The 14,073-nt window shown below is 40.2% G+C and overlaps 2 protein-coding genes across 5 annotated transcripts; both read right to left on the bottom strand.

The window, feature by feature from the left end:
* Positions 1–2,178: 2,178 nt before the first annotated feature.
* On the bottom strand, positions 2,179–13,912 carry CMC4 (C-X9-C motif containing 4). 3 transcript variants are annotated; one of them, XM_066249543.1, is made up of 3 exons: positions 13,777–13,912; positions 6,829–6,896; positions 2,179–2,522 (listed from the first exon to the last, which is right to left on the bottom strand). In XM_066249543.1, the coding sequence occupies exons 2-3, from the start codon at positions 6,884–6,886 to the stop codon at positions 2,314–2,316; spliced, it is 267 nt and encodes an 88-aa protein (XP_066105640.1). In that variant the 5' UTR covers positions 6,887–6,896; positions 13,777–13,912; the 3' UTR covers positions 2,179–2,313. The 3 variants fall into 3 exon arrangements, with proteins under 3 accessions (XP_066105640.1, XP_066105641.1, XP_066105639.1); XM_066249544.1 differs by lacking the exon at positions 13,777–13,912 and adding an exon at positions 7,815–8,249; XM_066249542.1 differs by lacking the exon at positions 13,777–13,912 and adding an exon at positions 7,298–7,789.
* Positions 8,140–13,854, bottom strand: MTCP1 (mature T cell proliferation 1). Of its 2 annotated transcripts, XM_066249545.1 has the most exons (6): positions 13,777–13,854; positions 9,486–9,594; positions 8,785–8,936; positions 8,496–8,666; positions 8,362–8,413; positions 8,140–8,278 (listed from the first exon to the last, which is right to left on the bottom strand). In XM_066249545.1, exons 3-5 carry the CDS (start codon positions 8,887–8,889, stop codon positions 8,366–8,368), a joined length of 324 nt encoding a protein of 107 aa, XP_066105642.1. In that variant the 5' UTR covers positions 8,890–8,936; positions 9,486–9,594; positions 13,777–13,854; the 3' UTR covers positions 8,140–8,278; positions 8,362–8,365. The 2 variants fall into 2 exon arrangements, with proteins under 2 accessions (XP_066105642.1, XP_066105643.1); XM_066249546.1 differs by lacking the exon at positions 9,486–9,594 and having other exon boundaries at positions 13,777–13,844.
* Positions 13,913–14,073: the final 161 nt, after the last annotated feature.

Here is a 14,073-nt window from a genome sequence, read left to right as displayed (position 1 = left end):
TTTTATGCAAGCCTGTGAGCCCAGCTGAGGTTCTTTGCTGCATTATAGTTGTTCAATTTGTTGAAATTTCAAGGGGAGAGATCAGGAGTATCTGTCATGCTGGCATTACTCTGATGTCCCAGTTCAATTGATAATTTTAAATGTAATTTAGATTTGTATATGATGTAAACATAGTTTTAAAATATTTTATTGTTTCACTACTAACACAAGAGTTCATTTAAATGATTTCATGAGCACTGTTAACCTGGCATTTGGACCAAACATCTCTAAGGCACCATTTCTCTAAATCACTCTGGAGAACATTCACTCTAAGAGATGCTGTCTGCAAAGTGCATTCACTGGGTACACTTTGGAAAGTACTGTGTATACAATAATCCTTCGCAAAGAATCATAATTTACATTAGCATATGAAAAGCTCTGAAATCTTACAGGTAAGAAACATGTTTACTTAGCATTAAGTAAATTAATTAACCTAGCATTCCCCAAACTTACCTGAACACAGAAGACTCAAATAATAATGTTAGTTAATATCAGGGACTTTCTCAGTCCATTCACAGCAATATAGTCTTTTTGTAGCATGCTAGAAGAGGCAAGGAAGACTGAATGTTTGTGTACCACAAAATTCATATGTTGAGATCCTGACACCAGTGTGATGGTATTTGGCTGTGGGGGGGCCTTTGGAAGGTGATTAGTTTATAAGGATGGAGCCCTCATGAAGGGTTAGTTATAACAGAGGTTCCACAGAGCTCCCTCACCCCTTCTACCATGTGAGAACACAGTGAGGAAGCAGTCACCTATGAACCAGGAACCAGGAACCAGACTCTCACCAGGCACTGAATCTGTGGTAACTTGGCCTTCCAGCTGCCAAAACTACAACAAATAAATATCTTGTATGGGGTATTTTGTTATAACAGTTCAAATGGACTAATACAGGAACCTATCAGAATTTGTTTCTGGGCTCCGGCTGGTGGCTCAGTGGATAGCGTGTTGGCCCGGCATATATATGGATGTCCTGGGTTTGATTCCTACTCAGGGCACACAGAAGAAGCAACCACCTGCTTCTTCCCCCTCCCTCTCCTCATCCCTGCAACCAATGGCTCAGTTTGTTCAGGCGTGGCCCTGAGCGCTGAGGATAGCTTGATGGTTGGTCTGAGCACATCAACCTCAGGTGCTAAAAATAGCTTGGTACTCGAGCACTGGCCCAGACTGAAATGCTGGGTGGATCTTGGTTGGGGCACATGTGGGAGTCTGTCTCACTATCTCCCCAGCTCTTACTTAAAAAGCAAACAAAAAAAAACAACTTGTTTCTGCTTTTGCTTAGAAAGTTATCTTTTTCTTTTTCTTTTTGGTGGGGGTCAGGGAGGAAAGCAAATGGACTGTTTGATAGTCACCCCCATCCCACCCCCATCCACTACATAAAGTCACTGACAACTGTCAAACGGTTTCCTTTGCCAGACTTGTATTAACACTAGATCTCCTGCAAACAATTTTGAGTATAAGAATATAGAGTAGATAAACCACCTAAGAATTCTAATTCTGTTGCTGCCTGCTTGACTTGCAATAAAGTTCTCTCATGATGAATTAGGAGTCATTAAATATTACAAGAATCATTTTTATGCCTTTCCTACCACTCATTGAATAAGTATGACATGCTTTCTGGCTAGGCACTGTGATGGGGATGCAAAAGCAGAAAGCAATGCTTACTTGCATTTGAGAAGATACTTTGCTCTAAATTGTTGGAAATACAACAGATAAGGGGTTGGGTTAGAGAAAACTTCGAATTTAGCACATAATCTATGAAAGGTGTCACAATTGTGATGCTGGAGGGCTAAGCGTTTTTATCTACCACTTTATTTAAATTTTTGGCCACTGGTGATTGAACTCAATCTTTTCTACCCCCTCTCCCCTCCCCAGAAGTTAGGAGTGGGTGTGGTGGTAGGGACTAAAAGTTCCAACCCTCTAATTATGTCATTGGTTCCCCTGGCAACCAACCCCCATCCATGGGTTTCCTCATTAAAAGTCACCTCATTAATGTAACAAAAGACACCTTTATCAATCATCACTTAGGAACTTCCAAAGCATTTTAGGAGCTTTGTGCTGGCAGACAAAAACCAAATATATATTGCTTGTAAATGACAATATCACAAATACCAAACCAAAATTTTTTTACTTAACGGGTTTATTTTAGCAGCTCAGTTTTATTACATTCTACATATTTGTTTAATATATTTCTAACTTTTCTGCATAGATGGCATATTTATTAACTTTTATGGTTGGCTTTTTCATTTGCTATTGCTGCTACCTGGCCTGAAGTCAGGAGGACAAATAAAACTTGCTTGGTAGAAACATAGTGCAGCATTTAACTTCTCCGTAGAACTTTGATGTGGACTTCAGTGTCAGCTTTTCTACCTCTTCTTGTTCAAATCCTGAACAGACGGCAGATCTTCCTTTGGGATAGCGAGCACAACACTTACGAAGTTCTTGGATGACAGCTTGACACTTAGATTCCATGTAGTTGTTGGCTGTAAAACAGACAGGCAGACCCTCGTCATGATCTCATAGGACTAAGGTACAGGGTATTTTAGATCTATGCCTCCCACTGCTTTTTACTTGATTGCTTCTACAGACCTGGAACAGGATGTATCCAAGTCCACTGAATTCTGATTTACAGACCAGTCAACAGGTTAATAAGGAAGAAAAGTGTGATTTATAAAGCGGTCAAAAGGTATTTTTCTATATCATTTTAGTTTGTAATAAGCTTATGTGCCTTTTTCTAGAGCAGTGTTTTTAACTTCCCTCCTTTTATTGGGGGTCACTAACTCCTTTATAATTTGGTGAATTAGAAACATACATGCCTGACCAGGCGGTGGCACAGTGGATAGAGCGTCAGACTGGGATGCCGAGGACCCAGGTTCGAGACCCCGAGGTTGCCAGCTTGAGCGCAGGCTCATCTGGTTTGAGCAAAGCTCACCAGCTTGAGCCGAAGGTCGCCAGCTTGAGCGCAGGCTCATCTGGTTTGAGCAAAGCTCACCAGGTTGAGCCGAAGGTCGCTGGTTTGAGCAAGGGGTCACTCAGTCTGCTGTAGCCCCCCACCCTGTCAAGGTACATATGAGAAAGCAATCAATGAACAACTAAGGTACTGCAACAAAGAATTGATGCTTCTCATCTCTCTCTCTCTTCCTGTCTGTCTGTCCCTATCTGTCCCTCTCTCTGACTCTGTAACAAAAAACAAAAAAAGCCCACATGCACATACATCCCTGCATGTTATTTTGCATACAGTTTAAGGTGGCCAGTAGACATTCCCTACCAAGTCTGTGCATCAGAGGTTTGAAAATTGCAACCCTTTCTTACAGTTGTGAGCTAATAATGGTTTTTACATTTTTAAAAGGTTGTAATCTGTGTGTGTGTATGTGTATGTATGTGTGTGTGTCTTTCCTCACAAAAAAACTGCCTGACCCCCAAAGCCTAAAATATTTCCTATTTGGCCCTCTATAGAAAGCATTTGCAGGCCCCTGCTATACACAGATCCTAAGTCAAGGAGGACTTGACCTAAAGGTTCTAGGTCAGCTTCAATTGACCTGACTTTCTCTATACTAAAATGGGTGCATGGTAGTTAGCCTGTGAAAGGAAAGATAATACTGGCTAGAGAGTATGGTGGTGTGGCTGTGTCCAGGCTTAGGGCCAGACCAATGGAATTCAAATCCTCACTGTACCCCTAACTAGTTGTGTGACCCTTGGCAAGTTATATAAATTCTGTGTTGATTTCCCCATCTGTAAAATGGGGGTCATACTTAACATCTACCTCATGAATGAAATGATTAAGTGACAATATGCTTAAGGCCCTTTGGGCTGTGCTTGTCATCCAGGAATGCTTAACGCTAACTCTCGGTCCTTTCACCCTGCCACACTGTAGTAAGGGCTATAACTAGCTTTAATTTGGTTCTTGTTCTCCCTTAGCCATGGATTGCTAATTCAAATTATTTAAGAATTTATTTGGGAGAAGAAATTAATTGTGAAAAATATTTGTTCTTTTGTTGTTGTTGTTTTTTAATTTGGAGAAAGGGAAGGGAGAAATAAAAGGGCATTATTATACATTAACACTTTAGGCTAAAAGATTATAAATAAAATATTGCTTACATCATAAAAGAAAAAGTTTAAGAATGGAAGTTGAAAGTCAAAGAAAATATATAAGCAAGGCTTTTCTTTAATGCTAAGTCTTTGGGGAACTCAACTTTTTCCCTTCCTACTTTTCTACATTTTCATGGGTATCAACTTCTATTACTGTATTTTAATAATGGGGAAATTATTTTTAAAATGTCAGTTTTCAAATTCATATACTCTTGAAGTGTTTTCTTTTTTTTTTAATAAGCATGATTTTTTAAAATTTTTATTTTATTTATTCATTTTAGAGAGGAGAGAGAGAGGGGGAGAGAGAGAGAGAGAGAGAGAGAGAGAGAGAGAGAGGAGAGACAGAGGGGAGGAGCTGGAAGCATCAACTCCCATATGTGCCTTAACCAGGCAAGCCCAGGGTTTCGAACCAGCGATCTCAGCATTTCCAGGTCGATGCTTTATCCACTGCGCCACCACAGGTCAGGCCTATTCTTGAAGTGTTTTTCATTGGTTCTGCCAATAATCATTCATTGATTTAAAAAAAAAAAGAAATCCTCTGGCACTTGGTCAAACATTGTAATGCGGGTGGCCAAGGCCAGGCAGGTCTACATTGGATTTGAGCAGACAGTAAAGAAACTGCAGAGCCAGAAAGCGTTGGGCCATTCCCATTGAAGCAAGAGTCTTGCAACAGTGGAAAACTGCTTCTTAGGTAAACATATTGGCTGATTTAAAACCAAGTGGACAAATCACATCAAATATATACTGCTCAGAAAAATTAAGGATATTATCGCTTCATATTCATTTTGAAATATCCCCTAATTTTTGTGAGCAGTATACTTTAGTTAAAATTCACTTTTGACTTTAGTTGCTGCCTTTGGCAGTCTGAATTCCAATAGTATGTTCAACATTCCCTTTCTAACCTGATTGCTTTTAAAAAGTGAGTTCTCAGCCACAGTTAAGTATAACCAACCTATCTTAAAACTAGTCTTTTTCACATGCATCCCCATGTTCATTGCAGCATTATTCACATTGGCCAAGACATGGAAACAACTGAAGTGTCCTTTGATAGAGGATTGGATAAAGAAGATGTGGTACATATATACAATGGAACACTACTCAGCCATAAGAAATGATGACATAGTAGCATTTATGACAACATGGATGGACCTTGAGAACATTACACTGAGTGAAGTAAGTAAGTCATATAAAGCTAAGAACTATGATTTCACACATAGGCGGGATATAAAACTAAGACTCATGAACACAGATAAAAGTAAACTGGTGCCCTGGCTGGTTGGCTCAGTGGTAGAGCATCGGCCTGGCGTGCAGGAGTCCCAGGTTCGATTCCAGGCCAGGGAACACAGGAGAGGCGCCCATCTGCTTCTCCACCCCTCCCCCTCTCCTTCCTCTCTGTCTCTCTCTTCCCCTCCCACAGCCAAGGCTCCATTGGAGCAAAGTTGGCCGGGGCACTGAGGATGGCTCCATGGCCTCTGCCTCAGGTGCTAGAATGGCTCTGGTTGCAACAGAGCAACACCCCAGATGGGCAGAGCGTCGCCCCCTGGTGGGCATGCTGGGTGGATCCCGGTCGGGTGCATGCGGGAGTCTATCTGACTGCCTCCCCATTTCCAACTTCAGAAAAATACACACACACACACACACACACACACACACACACAAGTAAATGGTGACCAGGGGGAGAGAGTTGTGGTGGAGAGGGTTGGAGGGGAGGGGAGTACAGAGCGACAAATATGCAGAGATGGAGAGTGATTTGACTTTGGATGACGGCAACACAATACAATCAACAGTTTTAATGCTATAGAGATGTTCACCTGAAACCTATGTACTCTTATTGATTAATGTCACCCTGTTAAGTTTAATTTTCTTTCCATACATAGATGGGACATAAAAGTGAGACCAAGAGACATTGATAAGAGTGTGGTGGTTATGGGGGGAGGGGGGAGAGGGAGAGGGAAGGGGGAGGGGGAGGGGCACAAAGAGAACTAGATAGAGGGTGACAGGACAATCTGACTTTGGGTAATGGGTATGCAACATAATTGAACTTTAAGATAACCTGGACATATTATCTTTGAATTTATGTATCTTGATTTACTGATGTCACCCCATTAAAAATAAACACAATAAAAAATTAAAAAAAAATTTAATTTTCTAAAAACAACAACAAAAAAAAACTAGTCTTTTTTTAAAGGACTTTGCTCAGCTTAGTAATTCTTAACTCTGTACAGTAAAATCACCTAGTTAGCTTCTTAAGATACATTTCTGCCCAAACCCCACCCACACAGTCTGATTTCTTTGTTCTAGGCAAGTTTTTAAAGCTCTCTATGTGATTCTATGTACTATACACCCAGGATTGCAAACCCCAAGCTTACATCACATCACGTTTGATTTTCTGCATCTTTGATTATACAGTGAGGAAGATCTTCAGGCTAAGTTAATTACAGAAATACTATGTTTTGAGAGGAGTTAATATAGTTTGCATTTATGTATAAACTAGGGATCATACTTACCTCAAAGCATTGATGGAAGAATTAAATGTGATAAAGTATACCAAATGCATAGAATAGTGCCTATAAGGCAGTAAGGACACGCTACATAGTAACTATTGTTCCCAAGATTTTTAAAAAGAACAACTGGTCTCTTGTAGTTAGTTTGCAGATAAAGTGGAAAAATATTTTCAAAAGCAATGAACATAGATAGTACCTTGTAAACATTTCTGTATTTCACAGGCTTGTTTCTGGCATGGATCCTTCTGCAGCATATCCAGAAAACTAAAATAAGAGAAATGATTTATTTTGTCTTTTATTTACAAAGACTTTAAAGATTCTCTAGAATGAATTTTCTTAGAGATAAGCAGTATGCCCTTCCAATTACTGGAAGACACACTGAAAAACACTCTTCCCATTCACAGGATGAATGAACTGTATTTTATAATATCCATATCATATGACTCAGAAGATATAAGTAGCTTTACATGGAGATAAAAACCCTTGAATCAATCAACTCATTGTAACTACTATAAACCAATGTTGGGCTAGAGGAGCCGACGCCGCAGCCTGAAGGGCCTGCCCACTGCCCAACTCTACAATTCACAAAACCACCCCTGGTAAATGATCAAACTCCTTGAGTCCTTTTCCTTATTATTTATGTATAAACTAGGGATCATACTTACCTCAAAGCATTGATGGAAGAATTAAATGTGATAAAGTATACCAAATGCATAGAATAGTGCCTAGAAGGCAGTAAGGACACGCTACATAGTAACTATTGTTCCCAAGATTTTCAAAAAGTAAAACTAAGGTTTTCTATGTATATAAACTGTTGTAACTATTTTAACTCATAAATTATTTATCAGGCAGTAAATACTTTCCTAGGAATCAGCAATATTTGGCCCTGAGAAAGGTGCTAGTTAAGCAGCTAAAATGCTTTCTTGTAGCTCTTACAGAAAAGACATTTAAAATATCTGTAACCAGAGGATAAACTTAAATGCCCACAATTTTGATCAGCAACTTCTAAAAATTTGAAGACACAATTTCAGAAAGAAAAAAGGCCCAGGAACCTTTGTAGCTAATTTCATTAATGCAAATAACCTCCTTTTTTTCCCCCTCAGAGCCCCCTAAATTCTCAGTAGACCCAAGTTAGGTCAGTACTGGGATGGGAAACACTGGAGCAAAACCTAGGATATTTACAGGATGGGAGAAGGAAAGGCAGGTGAATTGCTGCAGGGCAAGTAAGCGACCAATATATGTTGATGCTGCTAGGAGCTGCTCTCTTCTCTCTAAATCAGTACCAAGTCCTTGGTGATCAGAGCATCTGTTCTGTAGCAGGTGCTGACTTTTGTGGGATTCATCAGATCCCAGTTCCAGCTGATGATGTCCATTAAAGGTTCTATGGCAACTTCCAAAGGAGTCAATTTCAAGTTACATATCCTGACTAAGTGCTTTTGTTGACTTGCTTTCTGCCTGCGTAACCCTCTCTCTGAAGTTCCACTTGCGGTGTCCTTCATGACCCTTCCTAAACTTCTGTGTTCTTGAGCAGTTTTTCAACCCACTCCCTCCCCCAGGCCCACAGGTGGGTGCACTGCAGTGGTGGATGAAGTGATTGCCATATACTGAATAGAACAGAGGAGCATATCTTCCTAGAATCCCAGCACCTAGAAAAAAAAATAGATCATTAAAATCACCATAACTGAATAGTGAAAAAGAAGAGAGACAGTGGAGAAACAAAAATACATACCAGGTTAATCAGCAGGCAAAAGCTTAAGCAACAGCTCCTGTACTCCCCTGACCTGTCAGAAAAAAGAAATGTTTATAGAGTATTCTGTTACGAGGATCTCAACACAATGGAAAAGGATTAAGCAACATGTGTACCATTAAATGATGCTGGATCTGCCACAAGCGAGAGTTGTTATCCATGTAGCGCTCCTCAGGGTAGAGTTGCCACATGAGAGGTAGCTGGGAGGTAAGAAGGTGACTTGGCCTAGCTGCGTCACCTAAGGGAACCTGAACTTGTTGGATTCGTGCCCTTAAGAAACTCGTCCCCTAATGAAAAGAAATGATCAAAAATAAAACCAAAGACTTAAGGATATTGAGACTAATTAGTAACCAAGTTGTTTGAAAGCAAAATCAATAAAGAAATAAGCAAAATGTAAACAATTACCTCTTCCACGACGGCCACCCACGTGCGCTGGTATTCGTCGCGGTAGATACCCTCTTGGTGAACCCAGAGGTGATCGGGTGGAGCCCCCACATCCTCTCCTGCCATTCTGGGCTTTGAGTTCCAATTCTAGCCCTGCTTTTCTCCACCTAAGCCTGCAGCACCCGCGCACAGGACACAGGTGTGACTTTTGGGGTCTGAATGAACTCAGCGGTGAACAAGGTGACCTGGTACTAGCAACCACCAACTAGAACCAAACCTTATAAATGTCTACTTGCATAGTTTAAATAGAACCAAGGACATCTGAAGCTCCCTGCAAGACACTGAAGTGACACACTCAGGCAGAGCCTCGGGTTGACTACAAAGCACTGAAAAATTCAGTTAGGTAAAGAGTTCTGTGGAAATGTAGGACTAGCTTTACAGGAAGCTGGACAGTGGTCTCAAGTCTGCATTCACAAAGCAGGGTCTGACAAAATGTAGTTAGCAGCAGAATATGCACAGAAGTGTGCCTAAGGGCACACTGATTTGGGCAGGGATGCAGTATAACATAGACACATGTGTGCCATATTCCCCATGTAAAAGCAGTTTTCACTTTAAAAAGATTGTGAAGGTTGAATCATGTATATGGCTTTCTAAATTGAAATTAAAAGTTCGTTTTAAAAGCAAACGACCTATTTATCAGTTTACTTAGAAAGGTTACTTACAGTAGGTGGGCATTTCCAGAAGTGGGTTTTCATATTATGGAAAATATTTAAGGTAGCTTCATAGAATTTTTGAGCTGCAAGAGACTTTGGGGATCATGGTGATTTGGAGCTGAGTGAGAGAAAATGAAAGTTATCCACCTAGGGCCTTGTTTCATCTTAATAATGTTTCAGGATGTCACAGGAGCCCATTTTTCCAAACAGCTGTGGGTTTAAATTCTGATTTCCCAAGTCAGAAGGCCAGAAAAGTCCCTCTGCCCTTTGAGAGGTATAAAGGAAGCCCACCTCCTGGGAAAACTTTTTTCTTAAAGCAGACTGGGCTCTAAACCCAAAAGGATTCTTTGCCCAGCCCTGGATCTCATTTCAGGTTCTCACAATATTTGACCTGAATTTTACATTTTGTATGACATGGTTTTCACTATGTTTCTACCTTTGACAGAGCACAGATACAGCACTGGGGGATCTATGCCACAAAACAAAGGCTTCCTATTCCCATTAGGTGGCCATTAGACAGGAAAGGAACTGCAGCACAACTTTGGAAGTTGTTAAACACTAAAGCGAGATTGTAAAGACCAAAAGAGATGCCAGAACACAGTATGATGCAGCCCAGGACAAAGTTAGCCAGAAATGATTACTTGAGCTAAACCAAGCTCTTTTTGTTTTTCAAGGACGACAATCTTTGTCTGTTTTTTTTCCCTAAACACTGTTAGACTACCTTCCTTTAAAAAGAAAGTAGAAAATACTTTTATAGATTTAAGAAATGATCTGATTTTAGTAAATAATTTCTGAACATCACAGTTATTTTGCCCATTGTATCCTGACTCTGAGCCCAATAAACCCCTGTCTTATAGGACTCTCTCATTTCAGATTTCCTGTCTTATATGGCTCCCTTATCTCAATTTCACCTAAAGTCAAACCCCTTCTCCTTAACCAAATTCTCATTTCTCTCAATAGCAACACCTCCCCCCGCCCCCCTGCTCTTCCCACCTCCGAACCTGCAGAAGCTTGGACTTCATGTGCTTCAGTTGCTACTGCATCTTGTCTGTGACCAATTCCAGGATGCACCACTACTAAATATTTGAGATAAACTTTCTCCCAAATACCAGTCTCATTGTAGCTCCATGGCCTTGATCTTGCTTGCCGCTTGCCTAAAATGCCTTCTCAGGCCTCTCTATTTTAGTACTATTATGGCAGAGCGCAGGTGCCTCCCTTCTCTATGAAAACTTCTTGCCTCCCTGGATACTGTAGCAAATGCTACAGTAGCAAATGCTATCTTAACTGAAGCTCATATTTTGGCCTCTAAATATAAATGGCCTTGAATATTTGTCTATTTCACAAGTCTTGTCTCTCCCCAAATACAGGATTATGAACTCTTCAATAGCAAGAATGACACAGTACTTGGCACCAGGGCTCAAATATTAGTCAAATAATATTCCTCTGAGTGGGTGGATATTTATGGTGAGTAGAAGGGAAACACAAAGGACATATACTTGGGTATAGCTTGATTCTCTTGGTATGAGTATTATATAGCGCTATATATATTTTTCCAAAGTCATTTTTCTTTCCATTTAGCAGATACAATTGTTCTGCTTCTCCTACCCAGGGCTTTGGAAAGGAGTGATTACAAACAAAAATCCAGTAAATGCTAGTGTCAAAATAAAATATATTAAAGTCTGGATTTCAAGTACAAAAGAAATAAGTGTGGCTACTTTTTTTTTTAAAGAAGAAACCAAGTGTTATGGGTTTTAGGACCATCCCAACTTCAATAATAGGTCCTCGCAACAACCAACATTATTGACATTTAATTTTCTTTTTGAATAAAGAGCAAAATTTTACTGGTTGCACTGACATTAAAAAGAAATCGTTCTAGTGGAATAGAGGCTAAATTGGAGATGATGGTCTAAATGACTATGAATTACTATAAAGAGGCCTATGGATCATTACAAAAGAAAAACATGATGTGTTGCTGTGACGCAAAGGCCAATACGCTGAGCATCAGCAAGACGAGACCGGGAACAAATCCCAGCACACGACCCTGGAGCGTATGCTACCACTCAGGGCTAAGCATGAAGGCCCAGTACAAGGCAACTGCAGTGATCAAGGGACTGAGTAGCTTTCATATGAACATGAACCAACATCCTCAGTAGAGAAACACAATGGCTGAGTGAAAGGGATTAAGATCAAAGCCCACAAAGCCCACAGGTTGTATGAGTGGGACGCTATATCTCTAAATGTGATTCTTGGAGCACTTGCCCCTTTTTCCTTGGTCAAATAAGTTTGGGAATCTTGTAGTCATAAAGCACATTCACATAGTAAAAGGTCTGGCAAGTTATGTAGTAAAGAACCTTTATTTCATTTAACATTTCCCAAATTTATTTGACAGAGAACATTTCTCTGCACAGGACACTTACTCACAAAATTCAGGACCCCTTAAACTAGGATGAATCTTTAAAACCTCAAGGTAGACTTAGGTACAAGGTGTAATACAATACATAGAACATAAAGTTGTTCCATTCAACTCAAGGAATAGTACCAGCTGCAAATTCAAATGGATTTTCAAGAGTGTTTATATAGCTTTATCATCCATGAAGGCACTAAAAGAGATTTTCCCCATGGGAGTCACCTTGATGCCATAATCAGAGACCACACTGGCCTAGATAGACTATTTCTGAGTAAGGCATTTTGTAAATAATGTTTTAAATGGGTGATATACAATATAGAAGGCTTCCTTAGGTATTAATATAAGTAAAACCATTATTTTTCCTTTACAGAATTATTTTTTTCTTTTTAAAAAAGAAAACTTGCTTTAATTTCTAGGTGTTTTAACGATTTTTTAAAACATTAACCAGTTGAACATACTTACTTCATTTGATGCCAATAAATAAACTCTTCCAATTATAATGGAGGAGCTTACCAAGAATGTAGGCTCTGGAGTCAGCCTGGCCTGTGTATAAGTCCTCATTTTGCCACTTACTTTGTGACCTCAGACAAGTTAACCTTGCTACACCTCAGTTTTCTGAGGTGTAACATGAGAATTAAAGAACATATTGATCATAATAGTCAGCACTTATTTAGCATTTCCTATGTGTTTTATATATATATTGACACTTTTAATCTTCATAATCATCTCGTTAGATGGAAACTATTATTTCCCTCACTTAAAGATGAGGGAAGTATGGCACAGAGAAGTTAGGTAACTTGCTTGAGGTCACACTGCTAAGAAGTTTTAGAGCCTGATTCTAATTGGGGCAATTTACATATACATGGTATATAAATGCTTAGTAGATCGTCTAGCACATAATATGCTTGCCATACATGTTAATAGTTTTTCAACTCCAATTAAACATTTTTGGGCTGCAAAATGCAGCCGTGAGCATTATAAAAGTTAGAGAGTGTCGTTCTAGATTATAAGATTAACATCAACAACAAACAAAGGTGTTTTTCTTCCTGAAGGTGCCTCAAGACAATTTATAAACTCAAGTTATCCCATCACTTAACTTAGTAACAGCCATCCCTGCCCATCAGGGCTGAGCATGCTTGCCATGAACAGTAATTAAAAATAACATATGGTGCAAAACCAAACTTAAGAGAAAATTTAGATGGGTCCAATGTAATTGCACACTTGAGATTTTTCCCAAGCTTCACCATTATCAAAATTAATCACGGAAAGATGTGCCATGTGATCCTTAAGCATTAGGTAAAAAGTGGGGTTGGCCGGCATTCGTATTACAGATAGTTTTACTGGATGAGGGCCCTGTCTGTGGGGAGACTTGGGTTGGAACTGACTTGGGAGAAAAGAGCAAAGCATCAACACCTCTTCAGGTAGCACCTTGGGAATGTTCCCTTTCCAGTACTGCCATGTCTGCTTGGCTTCAAAACTACACAGGGAGTAGAAAACGAGATCAAACAAACATAAACACGGACGGGCTGTGGTGGCGGCACGGCATGTATTTTTCTCTGATTTAGAATTGTTCCCAAAATCCACGAGTAATTCCTAACCTTGGGAGTTGAAAGATCTGTACTTTCAACCCATGACACGTTTGGCACACGTCAAATGAAAATTACTTTTTACCAATAATTTCACCATGTCTGATAGCACCAAGACAGGGAGAGCTGAGGAAACTTGCATAGTGGGTAACTACTATGATATATCCGACCTTGAATAAAAACTGAAGTCCCCCATTCCTTGAAACAGATACTTAAAAGCCTTTGTAGAAAGTAGCAGCAGCCAAGCTTGAGAGTGATACTTTTTTTCAGATCCAGTGTAGCACTGTTTCTGCAAGAGGTTACTCACATGAATATAATGTTTCTTGGGCTAATTAATCCGCCTCAAGATCAGCAAGGCAAAACTTCAGGTCCCCCACCGCGGGCCAGTCAAGCCAGGATCAGGACGTGAGCCCAAGGCGAGCCGAGGGGCATCCGGGGCCGAGGTCACCCGAACCGAAGTTATGAGGCAAAGGCCGGGAACCGGAAGTGGTCCAGGGAAAGTGATATAAAACTCAGGGGTCGGAACTGGGAAACAAAACCTTAACTATCTTAGGACCGAGTTTCGAAAGAGCGTCCCACTGGCTTAAGAAGCTGACGCACGCAG

The sequence above is a fragment of the Saccopteryx bilineata genome, chromosome X, assembly GCF_036850765.1.
Source record: "Saccopteryx bilineata isolate mSacBil1 chromosome X, mSacBil1_pri_phased_curated, whole genome shotgun sequence".
Classification (NCBI taxonomy): Eukaryota; Metazoa; Chordata; class Mammalia; order Chiroptera; family Emballonuridae; genus Saccopteryx; species Saccopteryx bilineata.
Note: the sequence above shows the minus strand (reverse complement) of the source record. Positions and strands in the feature narration are given on the sequence as shown.